Source organism: Gopherus flavomarginatus, chromosome 4, assembly GCF_025201925.1.
Source record: "Gopherus flavomarginatus isolate rGopFla2 chromosome 4, rGopFla2.mat.asm, whole genome shotgun sequence".
Classification (NCBI taxonomy): Eukaryota; Metazoa; Chordata; order Testudines; family Testudinidae; genus Gopherus; species Gopherus flavomarginatus.
Genome location: NC_066620.1, coordinates 65,159,299 through 65,177,750, shown reverse-complemented (window position 1 = coordinate 65,177,750; position 18,452 = coordinate 65,159,299). Strand labels below are relative to the sequence as shown.

At 39.2% G+C, this 18,452-nt stretch overlaps 1 protein-coding gene across 4 annotated transcripts in view; it reads right to left on the bottom strand.

Moving 5' to 3' along the window:
* BTBD9 (BTB domain containing 9) overlaps positions 1-18,452 on the bottom strand; it is a 369,159-nt gene that overhangs the window by 33,683 nt on the left and 317,024 nt on the right. For 3 of the 4 annotated variants that reach the window (XM_050948550.1, XM_050948551.1, XM_050948552.1), the window contains one exon: positions 7,410-18,177. The exons of the other annotated variant lie outside the window; for it this stretch is intronic. In XM_050948550.1, the coding sequence (XP_050804507.1) occupies positions 17,983-18,177 (195 nt within the window). In that variant the 3' untranslated portion in view covers positions 7,410-17,982. Of the gene's footprint in view, positions 1-7,409; positions 18,178-18,452 lie in introns of those variants that run through there. 4 annotated transcript variants of the gene reach the window in all.

The window sequence follows — 18,452 nt, the reverse complement described above, 5'->3', positions numbered from 1 at the left end:
TCAATTTAACGCTGCTAATATCGGTTTAAACACGTAGTGTAGACCAGGCCTTAGTTTGGTATGCAGACCTCTGTTTGACCAGATGTTGCTCATCTTTCCAGAAGTGGTGTTTGATTTCCTTAATCTCATATGAACATCTTTATTGCAGCAACTTCAGATGTCATCACACTCCCCAGATAGCAGAAAACTCTTCTACCTGTTTGATTTTTTTTCTATCCATGTATGCCTTTGCACCTGTTGTCCAGTTTCCTACTTCCATAATTTTGGTTTTCTCTGCATTTACTCTCAATCCAATTTTTGCTGCTTCCTGTTCTACCTCTGATGTATCTGATCAACATACCAAGGTATTTAGATGATGGAAGAAGATGTACAGTAAGATTGGATACAGGCCTGGGTGAGTAGTTCAAAACTGTGACAGGAGTTAGACAAGGGTGTATGTTATCATCAATTTCTCTTTGCATTAGCAATAGACTGGGTGATGAAGCAGGCAACAACAGCTTCGTGGATGGTGTAAAATGGGTTAGCGGAGACAAGTTACACAACCTTGACTTTGCAATGACATTGCTTTACCTGCCTATCACTCAGAGAAAATGAATTGGCAATATCCAAGGCAACTCTCCCTCCGCCCCCTGCCAGCAGCTCTGACAGAAGCCCCTGGGAAAATAACCATTAAGCAAACATCTGTGCTTTTCCCTATCAATCACCATCTCAACAGCCTCAATAGCGAGGGCTGACATAAAGGATCTGCCAATTTTACCAGAACCCAAACTTGGAGATGGCAGAGATTAGCAGAAACTCTGACACAAGAGTAATAAAGACCTAGAGATGTACCAAACTGTGAAGCAGCAAACTGCAGCGCTCCTAAATGCATTATGTGCACCCTGGTACAATATAGGTCAATTTTTACAATAAGACTCTCCCTTGAGAAGTTGCTGTAGGATTAGTATTGTCATCTGTCTAGTGTCATCTGTCTGGTGATGGTACTTAGTATTGTCATCTGTCAAAATGATTAAGTGAGTTAAAAACCTAAATATTTTAGCTTTCATGATAAAAAAAAATCCATTGCACAAAGGATCTCTTTTTGTTAACAATGTCTGTGCTGCACTCCAATCATGTGCCTCTGGAAGAGAAGGGGAAAGAAAGTGGGGACATGGTTGAGCAGGAGACAGGTGAATAAAATTATTCCCCTTGGGAAAACTAGCTAATATTACATGAACTGCCTGTCAGCCTCAAAGTCAGAATCACTCAAGAAACGTGGGCAATTTAATTTGCATGCAAAGAATGCATGATGAAGGCTGCTGTTCCAGGCTCCCAGAAGTAGAATTCATATGGGGACTGTTGTCTAATGTCTATATAGTGTTTTCGGAGGGACGGAACTCATCAATAGTCACTTTGCCATAAGATGGAGATGCCACTTCAGTTATGGATCTCCCCAAACTCTATCAACGGGAGGCCAAACTGGAAACTTGCTAGGCTTCAGGCAGCTGCAGATAGTTGGCAAAATACAACCAGATTGCTGCTACCTCACCTTTCACATGGAGGTGTGACCTGTGGGGAATACAAAGCCCAGCATGGAATGTGGGCTACACATGGTTCCACACAGCAATGAGTGCTGGCACCTGCTGTCTCCAAAATCTTTATTAAAAATGAGTGTTGCCACGATGTACATTTTTGCTGCAGGCTATAGTTTGGTCTCACCTGATTGAGACAACAATCTATAAACCAAGATGAACTTGTGCTGGATGTTTAAACAAGAATTTCAAACTGAACAGAACCATCACATCACTTAAGATTTGATCATCGCTAGTGAGAACAAGCTTATTGAACACATCGGTGCAGGGATGCTTGTTTTTCATCAGCTCCTTTCACCCTTACCTCCCTAACCCAATAAAAGGCCCTTACCACCATCACTAGAGAGTCATTTTGATTATGTATCATACCAATCTAATCTAAAATGACCAGCCAAGATCCCTTACAGCTCTTCCACATACAATGAGCTTGGATTAGCAAAAGTTGATAAGACTAAGGGATCACTCTCTGATGGATGGTAGAAGGTCCTTTCCTCCCTATCCTGCCTTCTAACAGCCAAGAGAAAATGGTTTGTGACTTACTGGCATAGCTGTTCCCCTGTGACAAACTACCACAGGGGAGGCATTTTCAAAGTAAGTTAGTTAGAGAAGGAAAAAGGAAATATCCTGGCATACAAGTGAACATGAAGCAGGTGTTTATGTGACAGAGGTTGCCAGTATTAATACAGGCATGCACGGAACAGCAACATCTCTCTCTGAGAATAGGATTTAATAACTCCAGCCATGTGCAGGGAACCACAACTGCTGGCCCATCATCATCAATGAAACAGATTATTTGTGGACTCAGTGTAAAGAGATAAAATTCTTGAACATTAACAGTCAGTCAAACCCTCATCCCCACAAATGCCTGAAGAGCATTGGATTTCTTGCAGTGAGTCACTGGGGCTGGGACTGGTCTGAACAGATAAGGAAGAGGTAATGGGGAATTAGTATTTCAGAGTCTAGGCTCATTTATTTATGCTTGGGCCATTGCTTCCAAGAGCACAAGAGTTGAGGGAATGATGTGCTCACAGATTGGTTTAATTCAGGGGAATTAGCACCACCAGAGTGTAACTACCACAAAAATTTTCTCTAGCTACCTTTTAAAAGCTGACTTCCCAGCCTGTATTTAGTCTACTCCATCCTGTTCCTTCTGGTGGCCTCCGTCAGAGGGGGACGGGGATGCCTGGAATCAGAGAACAGTACTTTTACTGAGGAGCTGTCCTTAGGATGAGGGTTACCATAGCATCCAGAAGAGGACATGTGCCATCCTGTCCAGCTTTCAGTAATACCACTATCCATAGGAAAAAGCTTTTAAGTGTGTATAAGCCCGTGCTGAACTGTAAGGACAAAATGACAGCAGAAGCTGTGATTTTATGGGGAGTTCCTTCTCACAACACTGTGTCCTTCACAATCATCTGAAAAGCACATTTCTTCTAACTGGCTGAGTTGCAGAGGCATCACTTCCCTATATAGAGTGAGCAAGCCAGTGCCACAGCATCCTCTTAATGGATTTCATCTGGAGAAAACATATGTACCAGCAACAAAAGTATTCATTTCCATTTTCATATTATTCACTTCCAAGCCTAGCTGGGGCTATTATTTAATACTGATACCAATAAGCAGGGAAATACAAGTAAGACCATAGTCTAACTTGGACATTTGTGACAGACTCCTATTGATTCCTTACATGGAACCAGGCTAGAATGTGGCCCAATCTCCTTAACATAATTTTTTCTTTACATTAATAGATGGTTACCAGGAAACATTTACTAAAGGTGAAAGCTGCTAGGATATGAAAGTGTCTCTTAAAGGAAGAGGTGTAAGCTCCATTATGTTGGCCATTGAAAACTGAGCGGGGTAAGGCAACAAAAGGAACAGTCTTGCACTAGTTCCTCAGGACAGGAGACTAGAAGAGCTGATAGGTCTCTAACTAGTAAAAACAGTTTTCTCTCAGCCATCTATAATAGAACAATTTTTGTGCAGTATTCCAGAAAAGAGTATGCTGCAAAAAAAAACACAGGCCAGAGGTGCACTTGCTGGAGGATTCTCTGCAGCTTGAGGTCTTCAAACCACAATTTGAGGACTTCAATAACTCAGACATAGGTCAGGGGTTTGTTACAGGAGTGAGTGGGTGAGATTCTGTGGCCTGCATTGTGCAGGAGGTCAGACTAGATGATCATAATGGTTCCTTCTGACCTTAAAGTCTGAGTCTATGCATCTATTTGTGCTATATTACAATTACTTATGTACGTGTCTAATATATTTAGATAATGAAGTGGTTAGAAAACAAGACATTTTTCAGTTCCTGATACTGGGCATCAATTATGTTAATGCATCTCAATGATGCATTGATAGTTTACAGCTTCATTAAACTGAATGGACCTATAAAGCTTCTAAGAGCCTCAGTCTTGCTCTGGGTAGCTTCCCATCCCTCTGTCTTCTAGTTAGGTTCTTGAAGAGCTCTCCTCAGTATGATATGTGCACCTTCTGCTTGCACACCCACACTCTCACAGACACTGTCTCTTATGAAATCAAGAGTCCCACCTGTGTGATGTCTGCTCAGCTGGAATCTTCAGAATGCAGCCTAGGCTCTGCTTTATGTGAAGTACCTAAAGCTGGATGCCTGGGGTCAGGTAATGATGAAAGACGTTTACTTCTATGTAGTGGCTTTAGTCCAGTGATGCTGCCTCCCTCAACAAAGTTCATAAATTAATTTATAAACAACAGGCCAGATTTTCAAAGTTCACAGTTGTAGGAATTATTTACATAATTTAGAATCCAAATACCAAAACCACACTCACAACAAACTATATGTGTACAAACCTGATTTGCTCCTGCCCACTTGTGCATGCCAGGTATGGACAAATGTATGTGTGCACCTGCAAATGCTTCACCTTGAAACTTGGCTCTATACATACAAAGGAATAATTTTGCTCACCACCAAAATGCAGCTATCTCAGCACTGAAAGTGGCCACTGTTTACCAGTTCTCAGAAGTACAGCATGCACCTGCACTTCCTCAATGTTGCTTTACACTGCTAAACAGATTCCATCCTAGAGACAGCTGCATTTCAATGTTAAGTCAAGCAGCCCCATACTATTTGCCTACCTCACACAGGTCTTCTGAAGCTTACTGTTCAGAGAGCACTTTGAGATGTTTGACTGAAAGGCACTACGGAAGTGCAAGGTTCTGTTAATACTTCAGTCAAAGCTTTGATCTGTGTACTGTTGCTGTGCAGGAGTTGTTTCTGCAGGCCAGGAAGAAACCTGTGCAGTAGTCAGACATCTTATGGCTGGCGGAACAGAGAATCTGTGGATTTCTTCTGTTTCTCCCCTGAATGTCTCAGTAAAACAATTAGAAATCAAAAGAAACAAAGAAAAATCTTCTATGCAGTTTGATATTGTAGTGAATTCTGTATCTGCGAGACATAGGCAACTGCCCAGTGACTTCTTTTCACCCAAAGATATTCCTGTGATGTGCCTGCTGTTTGTTAAAGACCCCCTAGGACTCTGCCTCTATGTTCATGGCACTTCATACCTGACTTTTAGAAACCCATGGGGAATATGGACATGTTTTCTTCCCCGGGAGCACTGTATATTGGGGTGAGGTGGGGTGGGGTGAGAGGGACTCAGGAAGATAGGAGACAAGCTAAGATCTTTATATGGATGGTTTCTTGGTCTTGCCTTGAGCTGTGATGCAGCCATAGCCCGTTTAATTGCTCTCCCGAAAGATATGAATTTCTTTAGTACAGCCCACAGGGGTACTTAATCAGCAACTAATAGAGAGCGAGCTATAAAATGAATTTGAAACCAAAATGTTCCCTGTTTATGTGAATTTTATTCTATATTGTGAAGGCAAAATTATGTTTCCAACAAGATCTGTGCCCTTTAGCCTTTCCAAATAGGATTCAAAAGAACCTATCATGATGCTGTTACAAGCTTAAACCGCTACTGATTAAAATAGGTGAGTCTATCTTTTAGAATTACAATCAAACTTTGGAAGAAGGCTCCAGGCTAGAGTTTCAAAGCTGACCACTCCACTCTGCTGTCATTTGGTAACTTAACAGCATTTCTCCTGTATTTTCTCTTTGGATCCCTACCGGTAGATGGTGATCTTACCAGTATAAAGACCTTGGGCAGACTACTAGAGCAAGCTGGGATCTTCCCAGAGCAGTGAGAAATTGAGTACTTTCCCCTCGGCACTGTCCTTCTTTAGGTTTCTTCCTCCTTTCATACCGAAGGATATTTTTGCTACTCTGCCTGCTCATACTCATGTATGCGATACTTGCGATGGGCAGCATTATATTCTATGAGGTGGATGAAACCTTGCTATGGGTTGCATTAAAACACTGAGATTGATGGGTATGAACACAGACTTCAATAAACATACCTGTAGGGATTAATTAATCCAAATCCCCCATCCAAATCAAGAATGTTGTCTGAAAAGAAGAATGGGCCTGTAAATTAAGAAACTACTCCTTTTGCTGTTGCATTCTGCTGCATTTGGAGAAACAAGGCTTCATACATTCCTTATAAATAAACAAGACTGCACCAAAACAAATACCAGACTCCATCATCAATTTCTACTCCCAACTGGAACATCCCCAAGAACTCTGAATAGCTGCTCAGGTCAAAAAGGGGCAATGATATCAAGTATATCCAAACTTTGCCTTAAAGCTGCACTGGGAACTTCCCAGAAGCCTCAGGAGTTACCCCAATTTGCCAAGATGGAGCAGAATGAAGTTATTTTTTCCTAAATATGGAGGTGTAGCCTGTGCAGATTAATTGTCCAGCATGCAGTGCTCTCTCTCGATTGCATTGGGCTGTGATTCAGATCATATGGTGGAACTCTGTGGCCTGCATTTAGCCAATCCTTCATTAAACAGATACCATTCCATCACTTATCTTTTCTCCCTCAATCTGAGCCCTGCACTATTTAGGCAACAGGGTTTGCACATTTGTGTACAAGAAGAGAAGACAAAAAACTAGCAAAGCACTCCACAACCAGTAAAACTCTTGAGTTCTCCAGACACAGAGAGCCACCACTGTCATAAGTTACATGGAATTAATCACTGATGCTAGAGCATTAGTTGCTATCAGATGAAGGGCTCTTTGAAATCCATTCAAAGAACACACACCAGAATTTTTATACCTGGGGTTGCTAAAGTTAAGTATTTAAAGCCCTGCTTAGGGCTGCAGATTAAACTGGCCTGATTTTCAGAAATTCTGAACACCCAACAACATTCACAGAGTTCCAAGGTAACTGTCACCTCTGAGAAAGCAAACCATTTTTTATTTAGGTCCAACATTTCGGTTCCCATATTTGAAAGGGCTCGCTTTTTTGGTAAAATATAGAATGTTCTTTCATAAGACAGAGAACATAATCCCAATTTCTTTTGCATTGTTCTCACACATTTTCCCTCCAGAGACTACAATGGTATGTTCTGGTAGTAAAAGCAAAAGTGCACTGAGACTGTGTACGACAGCTGTTGAACTCAACATTCCCATTGGCTGCCGAGATTCACACTTTGATAACAGAATACTTGTATTTTGTGTTATATGCCAAAATGGGCCTTGCCATTAATTTGGAATTCTGCCCAACTCTGCCCGACTACTTCCATTCACAGACACAACATGTAACAGCACCAGACACTATTTGTCAAAACTAGTCATTATTTTCAGGAAAACTCCAGGCGAGAGATTAAGCACAAAGGATCACTTTATTCCTAAAATCACATCCACATCACCTTGTAGAGGTGCATTTCTAGTTTTCAACACTGTAAATATATATATATATATATATATATATATATATATATATATATATATATATATATAATTTGTTTAACATATATATTTGAAAGGAAACAAACTAAGAAATAAATACAAAGCATAACAGTTTCAACTTTACATTTACTTTGCGCATTGTCTGGTCTGGCATTCACTCTGAGGAGTTTTGCTCCTCTTTGAAACTCTTAAAAAAAAAAAAGAAAAAAAAAAAAGAAAAGAAATCCAGAGCTAGCTCTCCAAAATCCTCAGGTAGTCAGCTTTTTCATCCTCTTTCAATACAAGACATTCTGGAGCATGCTTGGATTGTCTTATACCAGTTTTACAATTCTAAAATCCTTCTTTACTAATACACACACTTTCTGGGAGACAAAGTACAAGGATGTAAATGTTCACAGAAAATTCCACATTACAGAATGTTTGTTTGGTAATGTATATATCCGCTGGTGAAGAGTTCCCAAAGTAGCAAGTAAATCAGTATTAAAGAAGTTTGCTGCCTTGATCGATGCACTAATTACAAGACCAGACAATTCCCAAAGTTATTGATTGCATAACTGCAGTACAATCTGGGATTGGGGCTCTACCTCAAATCTAATTAGTCAAAATGGTTAGCAATGCACATAAACTGCAGTATAAAATGTGTCACCAAGGTCATCAAAGCATGCTGTGGATGGAATTATTCTTACATGATCGGCACGGATCACCACAATTGCACAGCTCCTTCTCACAGCCAGGCATCAAGGGCTGATGCAGCAATTTTTATAAAGATTTTACAGTTAAAGACGGGCTACAATAGCCCATTGCAGAAAATTTCATGTTCCTCCAAACAGAGAGAGGAGATTTGATATGGCAAGTGTTTTGCTTTGCATGTTCCATTGTCAGAAGCGATGCCCTTAAAGGTTCCACTTGGAATGAGGGACAAGTACTGAATGGCTGTGGCTCTGAGCTCATCCAGTCAACGGCAATCCCCTCATTGACTTCAGTGGTGCAGGATCAGAGCCACAATGCAAGTAGACTATGAAAGCGGGTGCTTCCCTGGTGCAGTATTCCCAAAAATGAAATCACTGTATGTTAGGCTGGTATAGTTACATCTATATGGGCATTTTAAGAGCACTCAACAGCTCCATCACCGAGCAAGTAGTTTAGCTTCAGCGCATCTCTGTTCACAACAGGGTGTGAGGTAGTTTAGCACCAAGCTATGGAAGCCTATTCTTAAGAAAGCTGGTAAAGGGGGAAAGATGGCAAAGGATGGTTAATGCGCAAAACCACCATTATATAGCACAACTGGCAGTCTCTGCCAGGGAGGAATGGGACCAGAGAGTCTGCTGCACATCAGGAATGAGGACCATTGACAGATGAGTGGAGATATTCATAACAGGCCCCACATGCATTAAACCTGGCCCTAACATTTCTTTCGTGAGCTTTGAAACAAGGGCATTAAAATTTACCCCAGAAAGAAAACCCAACTATTTAAAATTATAATAATGAAGTCAATATAGGAGAGAGGAACTCAAAATATTACAAGAACCTCGTGTCTCAAGAATCTCAGAGTAAGTTAGTAGAAATTGGGCCCTAAATGTATAGGTAAACTGTATTGCTCAGGAACAGACTGGGTTGTCAATGGGATGTCTGAATCTAAAGACAATTATGTTATCTTCTTTGTATTTGTTGCTCTCGCAAGACATGCTCAATGGATATTTTCTTTTGCCAATGCAGCTTACTGAAAATATACTCACAATACAATAAATGTATCAGTGTATTGCACTGGTGCATTCCAAGAGTGGAGAAAGGATGGGGCTGGTACATGACGTAAACTACACAATCCCACACAAAACCTGATCCTGCACCCCTTGAAGTCAACGGCAATCCCCTCATTGACTTCAGTGGTGCAGGATCAGAGCCACAATGCAAGTAGACTGTAAAGCTGGTGCTTCCCTGGTGCCTGGACAGATAGGCTAAAACTTTGAACATTAATAATTCTCCGCTTTCTATTACTTACAATGAAAGTTTGGATTCTAATGAATTGAGATTTGTATACTTTACTCTGGTATGGGACAGAGAGGTGAAAGGCAGAGAGTCCCTTTAGTTCATCATTCAGAAAAATATAGGTTAGATGAAGAAAGGAGAAAAAGAACAGGAGGAGTGAGTAGAGAAAAAAAGAGGAGCTGGCAGGCCTGCGGCATCCCCATTGAACCCTTTCCCTAGAAACTATTTCTGCATTGTTCCTTACAGTCTATTCTTCCTGGCTTTATGTTCACTTTTGTTACAGTCCTTTCCATAACAAAATCTAGATTATAAGGTTCTTTAAATTAAAAGAAAAGAATATGAATGAGGGTCTATGTAAAAACCAGACTTTGAAATGAATTTCAGGATTCTGGTGACATGGACTTATGAAACATCTACATACACTTTCTAAGCTATAGAAAGTATATATGTGCATGTCTGCAACTACACTACAATCTCATCATCAGATGGCTTATTATGAGAGCACTTTCTAATATAAGATTGGTATACTTTGACTCTTAATTAGGTTAAGCCCCATACTCTTGTTATATATCATCTCTTCACAATATTTAAAATATTTACCTCCTAATGCCTGTAAATTGCATTTTATCTGTACAACAGTCCCAAATTAGGAAACGTTAATAAAGTCTTTGTTATAAAATGAATATAAGTGAACAAATACAAATGTCAAAGCAGAATCTTATCAACTCTCTGTATCAGATTATGAAGTTTTGGATTTCTCAGTCCTCCTACCAGCATCTAGCTTTACTTTGTTACTGGAAGCTCCCTTTGCACCCAAGCTGCATCTCCGCCCACTTTTAATAATAATCCTATTTTTTCCAGGTCACATCTATATTTTCCTCTTGTACCACATAGTCCCGAAAGGTAGAAAGCAGAAGGAGCCCCCTGACTAATGAAGCCATTTGTGATTCCTTTGAAAGTGTAGTTTCTACGTGTCAAATTCCTATAAAAAATTCCTGTGAAGAATTTAGCAGCTGAATTAAACAAAAAGCAATAAACATATGTAGAAGGGGCCAGATAACAGTTCTAGTGGCTGACTGTACTTCAAGGGAAGTACAATATCTAAATATTTTCATAAAAGGAGAACATTAATTGAAGGGGAACTCTTTATATCATCTATCTATACACCTAAAGGTATGTACATGCTAGGTATTTATCATAAATCACCTGCAACACACAGAGACTACAGGTATTTGCATAGTCTCAAATTGTTACCAAGAAAAAAAACTACTGTATTTCCTTATAGGGGTGTAAGTTTACTAGTGTTCGTTTAGGGAGAAGCTGCAATAATTGTTCTTGAGTCAGATTACATAGCACATGGCCTCAAGGTGTAGGCACTAGCCTGAATAAGTACAGTACAACCCCACTTATCCAAAGGTTCAGAAGACATTTGACACCTTCAGATAAATATCCTATCAAACAAAATGCTGTTTAAGTCAGTTCTGTATATGCCCCAGAACCCTCACAGAAACCTACCATAAAGTGTTGCTGATGTTTCTGCAAGCTTTCATGACTCACTGGACAGCACTGAAAATCCTGGGAAACAAGCTTACCTTCTGTTAACTGGGGTTTGATTCATTGGGGTTGCACATAAATAATGGATAGGCTGAGCTGATCAATAAGGAAATAGTTCTAGTGAAAGTTCTGGGGATACATTGTTAGTTTATATATTGTACCAACAACACAGTCCCACAGCACTTCCATTGCCTCTACTACAGCTCAGGGCTGTAGTAACAGTGGGGGGCTCCTGTTTACTCCCTATATGAGGATTTTAGTGGTTTACCTGATGCAGTCTGAACTGCAGTTCCCAGTACACTTGTGTAAGAGATACAGCTCAATGCTCTGAAAAAAGTTATAATTATCATTCTATTACACTGGGAGTGAGGAGGTGGGGGAAGAGATAATTCTCTGATTTCGCTAATGATGACTAATGCCAGCAGGGTATTATTACTCTGAATAAGGTTTGTTATTCAGTTACTGCTACCATTCAGATATGTTACAGTAATAAAACGCATGAGAAACTGAACATAAATGATGTGTAACTGAACTTCCATCAGTTGTAAATTGTAGCCATCCTATGGGAAAATGGCAGGAATTTTCAGTTCCCCCCATGAGAATCCCATGTATTACAGTTGTCATCTTGGATTCCCTTTGTCTAAGATAAGCTACATGGCCATTTCAAAAGTTTAAACTGCTACTGAAGGATTTTAAATCTAAAACAAAGGACGCAATTTTGCTGTAAGATGTGGGAACAATTCCTACTCATATTAGTCAAAGCTTTCTAATGAGTGCTTGTGGACTTCCAAATGGCACTCACAAAAATCATGTGTAGGAGAGCTGGCTAAAGTACAGCCTGCACACTTCCACAAACACCCTAATTTTTAACATGGATATTCACTCCAGGGAGACAACAGGTCACAGCATACAAGGGAGCCAAGTGGGACCAATAGTCTCTGTGGACTGCACTATTGTCTTGAAGATGGATATATGCAATTTGCTCTATTTTATGCGTGTTACTTACAGCCAAATTACAAACATCGCTCAACTGGGCACAACATGAACACCCCGGGACTGAATGTTCATTGTTTCACACCTTGTGTACGTCAGTTTTAAGTGATCATAAAAAGGGTGCAATATGCTATCAAATCACAATAGTAGCATTTTATACCCACTTGCACAGGTGCAAGGCCTTGTCTAGACCAGAGTACCTGATCCTGTTGTAACTCACATTCATCAATTTACCTATTAGCCCAAGTTCACTAACAAAATTTTAATGCTCGTCTAGCTTGCCTAGACAAGGTGAGTGAGGTAATATTTTTTATTGGACCAACTTCTGTTGGTGAAAGACACAAGCTTTCAAGCTTCACAGCACTCTTCTTCAGGCAGAGCTCTGTGTAGCTCAAAAGCTTGTCTCTTTCACCAACAGAAGTTGCTCCAGTAAAAGATATTACCTCACTCATCTTGTCTCTAATATCCCAGGACTACCATGGCTACACCACCACTGCATTTACAATTCTATTAGTTAACTCAAATGAGCAGGCAATCAATTAACCTACAAGATCAAGTCTGTAGCTTAAATAAATCATTAACGGATACACAATTGGGAGGCAGTGGGTAATCAGGTCCTAGACTCTGGAACCTGTAAATTAATATTTCTAAAATATGTTTTTGCACCATGGCAGCTAATTTGACTTCATGCGTGCACAAGATTGTTGTTTTTATTGGCTTTAATGTTTCCCAAAGGCTACCACAATCACTACTATATCTTATAAAAATGTATTCCAAACTCACCCCAATGGTATCTGAGCACCTTGCAAAACTTATATAAAGACAACAAATATTTCCTAAAAGGAAAATAATTATAAAATTCCCATTTGCCAGAAAAGTTCAATAACTGAGTTAGTCTAGTCTCTTATTCCACATTCTATATTCTTGGGTGGGCATACCATACATTTTGGTCAAACAGAACTAGTAGCTCTATCTAACAATGCAATAATAAACTCTAGTAACTTTACCTCCTAGTCTCTTCATTGACTCTGGCTATGCATAATGTTGTTAAATGATCTGTAGATAGTAAAACTTCATATTTTGTCAGTTGAAGAAACCCTGAAAAATCAGTTTCATATACCTACAGTACTGAATCACCAACATCATGACTAAGGCCCTACTTAACTTGCAATATTGCAGGAATTGTGGATTCTGCAATATTAGGCTTCCACCGCAATTCTGTCAATATGGCAGCTGACAGCAGGAGCCTAGCCATGTGTGGGGCTAAGAGTGGAACCCGGCCATCAGATGGGTGCTGACAGTGGGAGCCCTGGCCCTCAGCCCAACGCATGGCTAACAGCAGGAGCCCCGGCCGTCAAAAGAGTGACTGACAGTGGGAGCCCCATCCCTCAGTCCCATCTACTGCTGACAGTGGGAACCCCACCCACTAGCCAGGTGGCTGACAGTGAGAGCTTCCACTGTCAATCCCATGCACGGATAATAGAGGGAGCAGATTTTCCAAATTACTGCAAGTAATATAGGTCCATTATTACCTTTCCGCAATTTCCCATGTCTTGTCTGCAACTCAACCACAATTATATGACAATCATCCCACAAGTCAAGTAGTGCCTTAATCATGACCTGTCCCCTTCTTCCTCTATCAGAAGAGCCTAACATCTTATCAAGGCAGATATCAGACAGAAAATTCTCTAATTTAATGTTATAATAATCAAAATACATTAAGGTGAAGATACGTTAACTGCATTAGAATTTTACACAGCGCCAGTAAGCACTGAACTCCAGTGAGAGTTGTAGTCAGGACAAACCTGCAGAACTGATTTCTAAAGAAAGAGAAATAAATGGAGCTCCAGAGGAAGCCAACTGCACTGATGCACCAAGTTCCCTCTACATGAAAAAGGCTAATTCCACCTCTCTGCTAAACGTCTCACATCGGCCTTGGATTCACTTGTTTTGTTATAGTTCAAACTGAACATGTCACTTTTGCAGAAGTTAACATAAAAATAAAAAGTACACACTTCAAATTCCTGGAAGAAAACAAATTTAATTTTCTTTGCTTTTTACCACATTGCTTCATTGTCAAAAGGAACTTCTTAAATGAAATCTCATGAAATGGGAAACTGTGCCTCTGCATTATCAAATGTCCCTCCATGGAAAAATAAAAATACATGCTTATTTCAGTGGTACACTAGTTTCCTTTGCTAGAGAAAGACAAAATTATGTTTTTGTTGCTTTTTAAATTAAAGAAAGTCTAAACTGATCTTTCAGGAGCTTGTTTGTAGGGTTGCTTGACAATGGTTTGGAACACAGAGCTGAGCAATTTTTGCTCAATTCAAAAACTCATTTTCCTTGAGAAATCAGTTTTACAAATACAACCTACTCTTGCTGAAAATATGGTTTGGTTTGATGCCAGACGTTTCCAGGAATAAAAGTGTTTTTAATATATTTGGAAGAAAGAGACACTTAATTAAAAAAGGAAAAACTTTAAAGGTAACTCTGCTGAGCACGACGTGAGCTTGACGCTAGTCTAAACCGAAGCTAGCATTGGGAGAAAACAGAGGAAATGAAAAAGAATAGGAAAAATCTGAGGGTGAAGTTTATCATTTTTAATGTCAAAGTCCATTTAAGTGCTAAATAGAAACAATGTCTCTATAATGAGAATATAAACAAATGCTATTAGCATAGAGATATAATAACAAAACTCTTATAGTCTGACAGGAGACAAGAGAAAATCTGGTCAGTCCTGTTTTATCTTAGTCACAGATAAAACATACATGTATGCTGTATAGTTCAGAGTAACTGTATATATCCCATCATCCTGAAGGGACACACTTTTTAATGGTACATCTTAGCAGCTCAACTATGCTTTTAGTTATTTCCATCAGGAAACAAGCTAAAAACTCAAAGCAGGGTTGACAAAAATCATATATGAATAACCAGAATTCAATTAAGCAGCAATCTCATAATGAAGAAAAACTAAACTATATATAAAAACTAAATATAAAAAAAACTGGAAAAAGCCGAGGACATTTATACCAAAACATAAATTAATTCTGTGTGATGCTCTCCTCCTGCCTCACCACTGGCACGTTATATTGAAAGAAAATGTTTATGGTAGAAGAGCATACCGGGCAATAAGTAGATTTTATGTGTCTTTAAAGACTGAACAAAAATAAGATGGTCAATAACATACAACTCCCAATGCATTAACATTCTTGTTATACAAGACTAAAAGAGTCAAACCACAAAATGCAAAGTGGGGCTATTTTGGCTTATCAAGGTTTGAAAATTCAGTGCCAACACAGACACAATGACTTACTTCAGAAACAGGTTCAAAGCACAAATAATTGTCAGACAAGGAACTAACAGGTGTGTGAAAGAGGCATGATGTGACTGGGAATCATAATGTTAAAAAAATCCTATTTGTTTGTGAGGAAGGATAAGGTAATTTACCTCAGCTGTGGCTGACATATACTTTTCTTGGATATTTGAAGTTCTACAGGTCCTGTTGCTCTGTGCTTTGAGAATCTCTCACATGTACTCTGCTATAAGTTAATCTTTCAAATTCTTCATGTCCCAGAACAGGGGTGAATAGAGGCCTGGATGGCTAGTAGATGTAATAAGAAATCTAGACTATATAGATATCTTTGATCTATGAAGTCTCAGAGGGCAAGATCAAAGAGAATGGCAGGAGAGGTGTAGACTGATGGCTTCTAAAGAGTCTTTTTTTTGGCTCAGCTGTAGTCTACAAAATAATTGTCCATGTCTGGGAAGTATACATTCAAAATCCTGCATTTTGCCTGACAGAGTCTAAACCCAGGGACAGTTGAGGCAGATCTATTTCATTCTTATCTTACAACACTCCCTACAATGGTGGCAATTAGAGCTAACAAAACTGGAGAATGATGTAATTTGTTTATTTGCAGTCTGAGAATGGTGAAATTAGTTGTAAATTTATTTGTAGTCTCTTGCCAATGTCACCAACTCTGACACTGAAGGATCAACCCAAGAAACACAAGGCAGGCTCCATGCAACTCAAAACAAAAGGTCCAGCAAAGATTACAATTGTCATGGGGTTTTTGTTTGTTTCTTTTTAAAGAAAAGTTTAGCCTAAAATTTTCTACCTGTGTACTTGAAGTTAATCAAAGGGCTCTGTACCCAATACTTAGTCTGACTTCCACTATGCTAAGAGTTGCTAAACAAACGTGGTAATCAGCAGCCAGTGCTAGCTGATGGTTCATGAGCAACATTCTGTAGGCAGAGAACCTCTACTAAGCACTGTGAGGGGTAGCCATGACACCTCATCAAATGCATCATGTAAAGTCCATGCATCTCCAATGACAACCATCTTGATTCAGGCAATGGAGGCAAAGGGTTTGGGGAGGGAATACAAGGGCTAACATGAGAAAAACTGAAGATGGGTCTGGTGATAAGGAAAAAAAGATAAAATTGCCAAAGTTATTCAATTTTACAGGAAATATATCAGAAAGAGGAAGCGTTTCTTTTCTTCTCTGTCAAGTCTCTGCTGTTTTATAGCCATCATGCTATCTGTTCCTTCATGCTTTTAGCCCAACTGGTATTCAGAAAGAAAGTCTTTCAGGTTAAGCAGTGTGATAGATTGATATATAACTCATTATATCATTATGTTCAAACAGAGGAAAATCATATTTGACTTGACTAACTCTGACTTGTCATCTTGTTTTGCTCTGACAAAGGTATGTTAGACCAACAGAAAAAAAAATTCCAGGTCAATAAACTTGGACAGTAGATGCTCCAAAGGTCAGGTACTTCAGAAGAAATATCAATCTTTCCTAATTATTTTTGCCAAATGACATCAATAATGTGTATAAAAACAGAACCTCTTCTTCCCACACTGGCAAGCTCAGTGAGATGTGGAGCTTTTGCTAAGTCACGTGGACTGGAGATTAGAGAATCCGGATGATCACAATGTAAAAATGCTCAAAATAAGGAAAAAAGCAGATAATCTGATCAAGTTACAAAGGAGAGTTAACACTGAGATGTAAGTTACTAAAGCAAGAACCAATGAAGAGTCAGCTCAAACCACAATAGTTAAATTAATTTTTTTCCATGAAGATTATGAGAACAGCTTATCAGTGGCTTTTAAATCCCTAGTTGAACACTGTAGTCTATTATTTTCTTTAAAAATTCTTTGATTGCAAATTCTCATTTTTGTATTGCTTAGTCTGATCAGCAGCATGTCAGTGGTCAGCTGTAATTCTGCTTTTCTAAACACAAACAACAATTTTGACAAATTATAATTTTTTTGTAGAAATTTAAGTAAAACTTGAAGAATCATCTTTCAATTAAGCAGATAGTTATCTGCTTGTCAAATTGGAATCTTGACTACGAATTTCCCACTTGGAACATAGATAAAAAATGACAATTTTGTAACTCAACAATTCAAGTAATGTCAGAATTAAATACAGCATCCATAAATTGATTTGTTTTTATCAGGAGGGTTTTTTCCTTGTCTTACTAGGTGATATACATGCCTGTTACTTCCTTAATCTATTGTACTGTATGTACTACAGCTGAAAATAAGGGAAAAGTCGGACACCCAGTCAAAATGATTCAGAAAACAGCTTATAATTTACAAAGGAATATCGATTAAGAATAATTTAAAAAAATAAAAACAATCTATTTTCCATAGTGATGCCATAAAGATAAACATTCTATTTCCTAATAGGTGCCTTCAGGTAACAAATAATTAATTTATATTCCTTCCAGTCTACTGTTCATATGCCATTTTTTTATTCCAATGTGACTCTGCCTTTTATTTCCTTCCATTCTCCTTTCCTTGGTTAGATTAGAGAGGTAGGGTGTTAATGAGGGACTTGATATAGATTGAAGACCTATTTTATCCCCCTGGAGACCAGCCTGATTTGAACAAATTGAAGAGAGTGAAGCAGTCCCTTTGTGTCCTTGGAAAGCCTTTTCCATTTAAGCATTTCCAGCTGCCAGGCATGGTCCACTTTGTTCACTGAGAGAACAAGAAAAAAGGTGCCTGTACAAGAAGGTGGTAAATAATTTCATATAGCATCATGGAGACTGCAAAAGCTCCGTTCCACTCTCCTTTATGGTTGGTGAGCATGTGTACGTGAGGTGGATCCAGTGAGGGAGTGCAGAGGACTGGTGCTTGAGGCTTGAACTGGGCGAGAAACAATCTGTTGCGTGCCAGGGCCCAGTTCTGTTGTCACCACTTCCTCATTACCCTCTTCCTTGTGGGCATTGTTTTGTGCTGGACACTCAAAATGCACACAGTGAAACACCTGGGGAAAAAATTAAGAGATAAAGCAAAAAAATTAAAAGTAGCAAAAGTGTAAACAGTACTAAATAACACCTTAAATGAAGCATGCAAGCAACATGCCCGGGCCAAAGGGCTGATCCAAGCTGGAATGTTTCATCATGAGGTTAACAGCCTGTGTTCAGAACCCACAACTGCTATGGTTGAAACAAATTCGAGTAACAGCTGTGTAGGGGGAGAAGGCCTTAGTTGATAAGCCTTTATATCTGGTGGCTTTTAGTCTGAGGTGCTGAGCCTGAA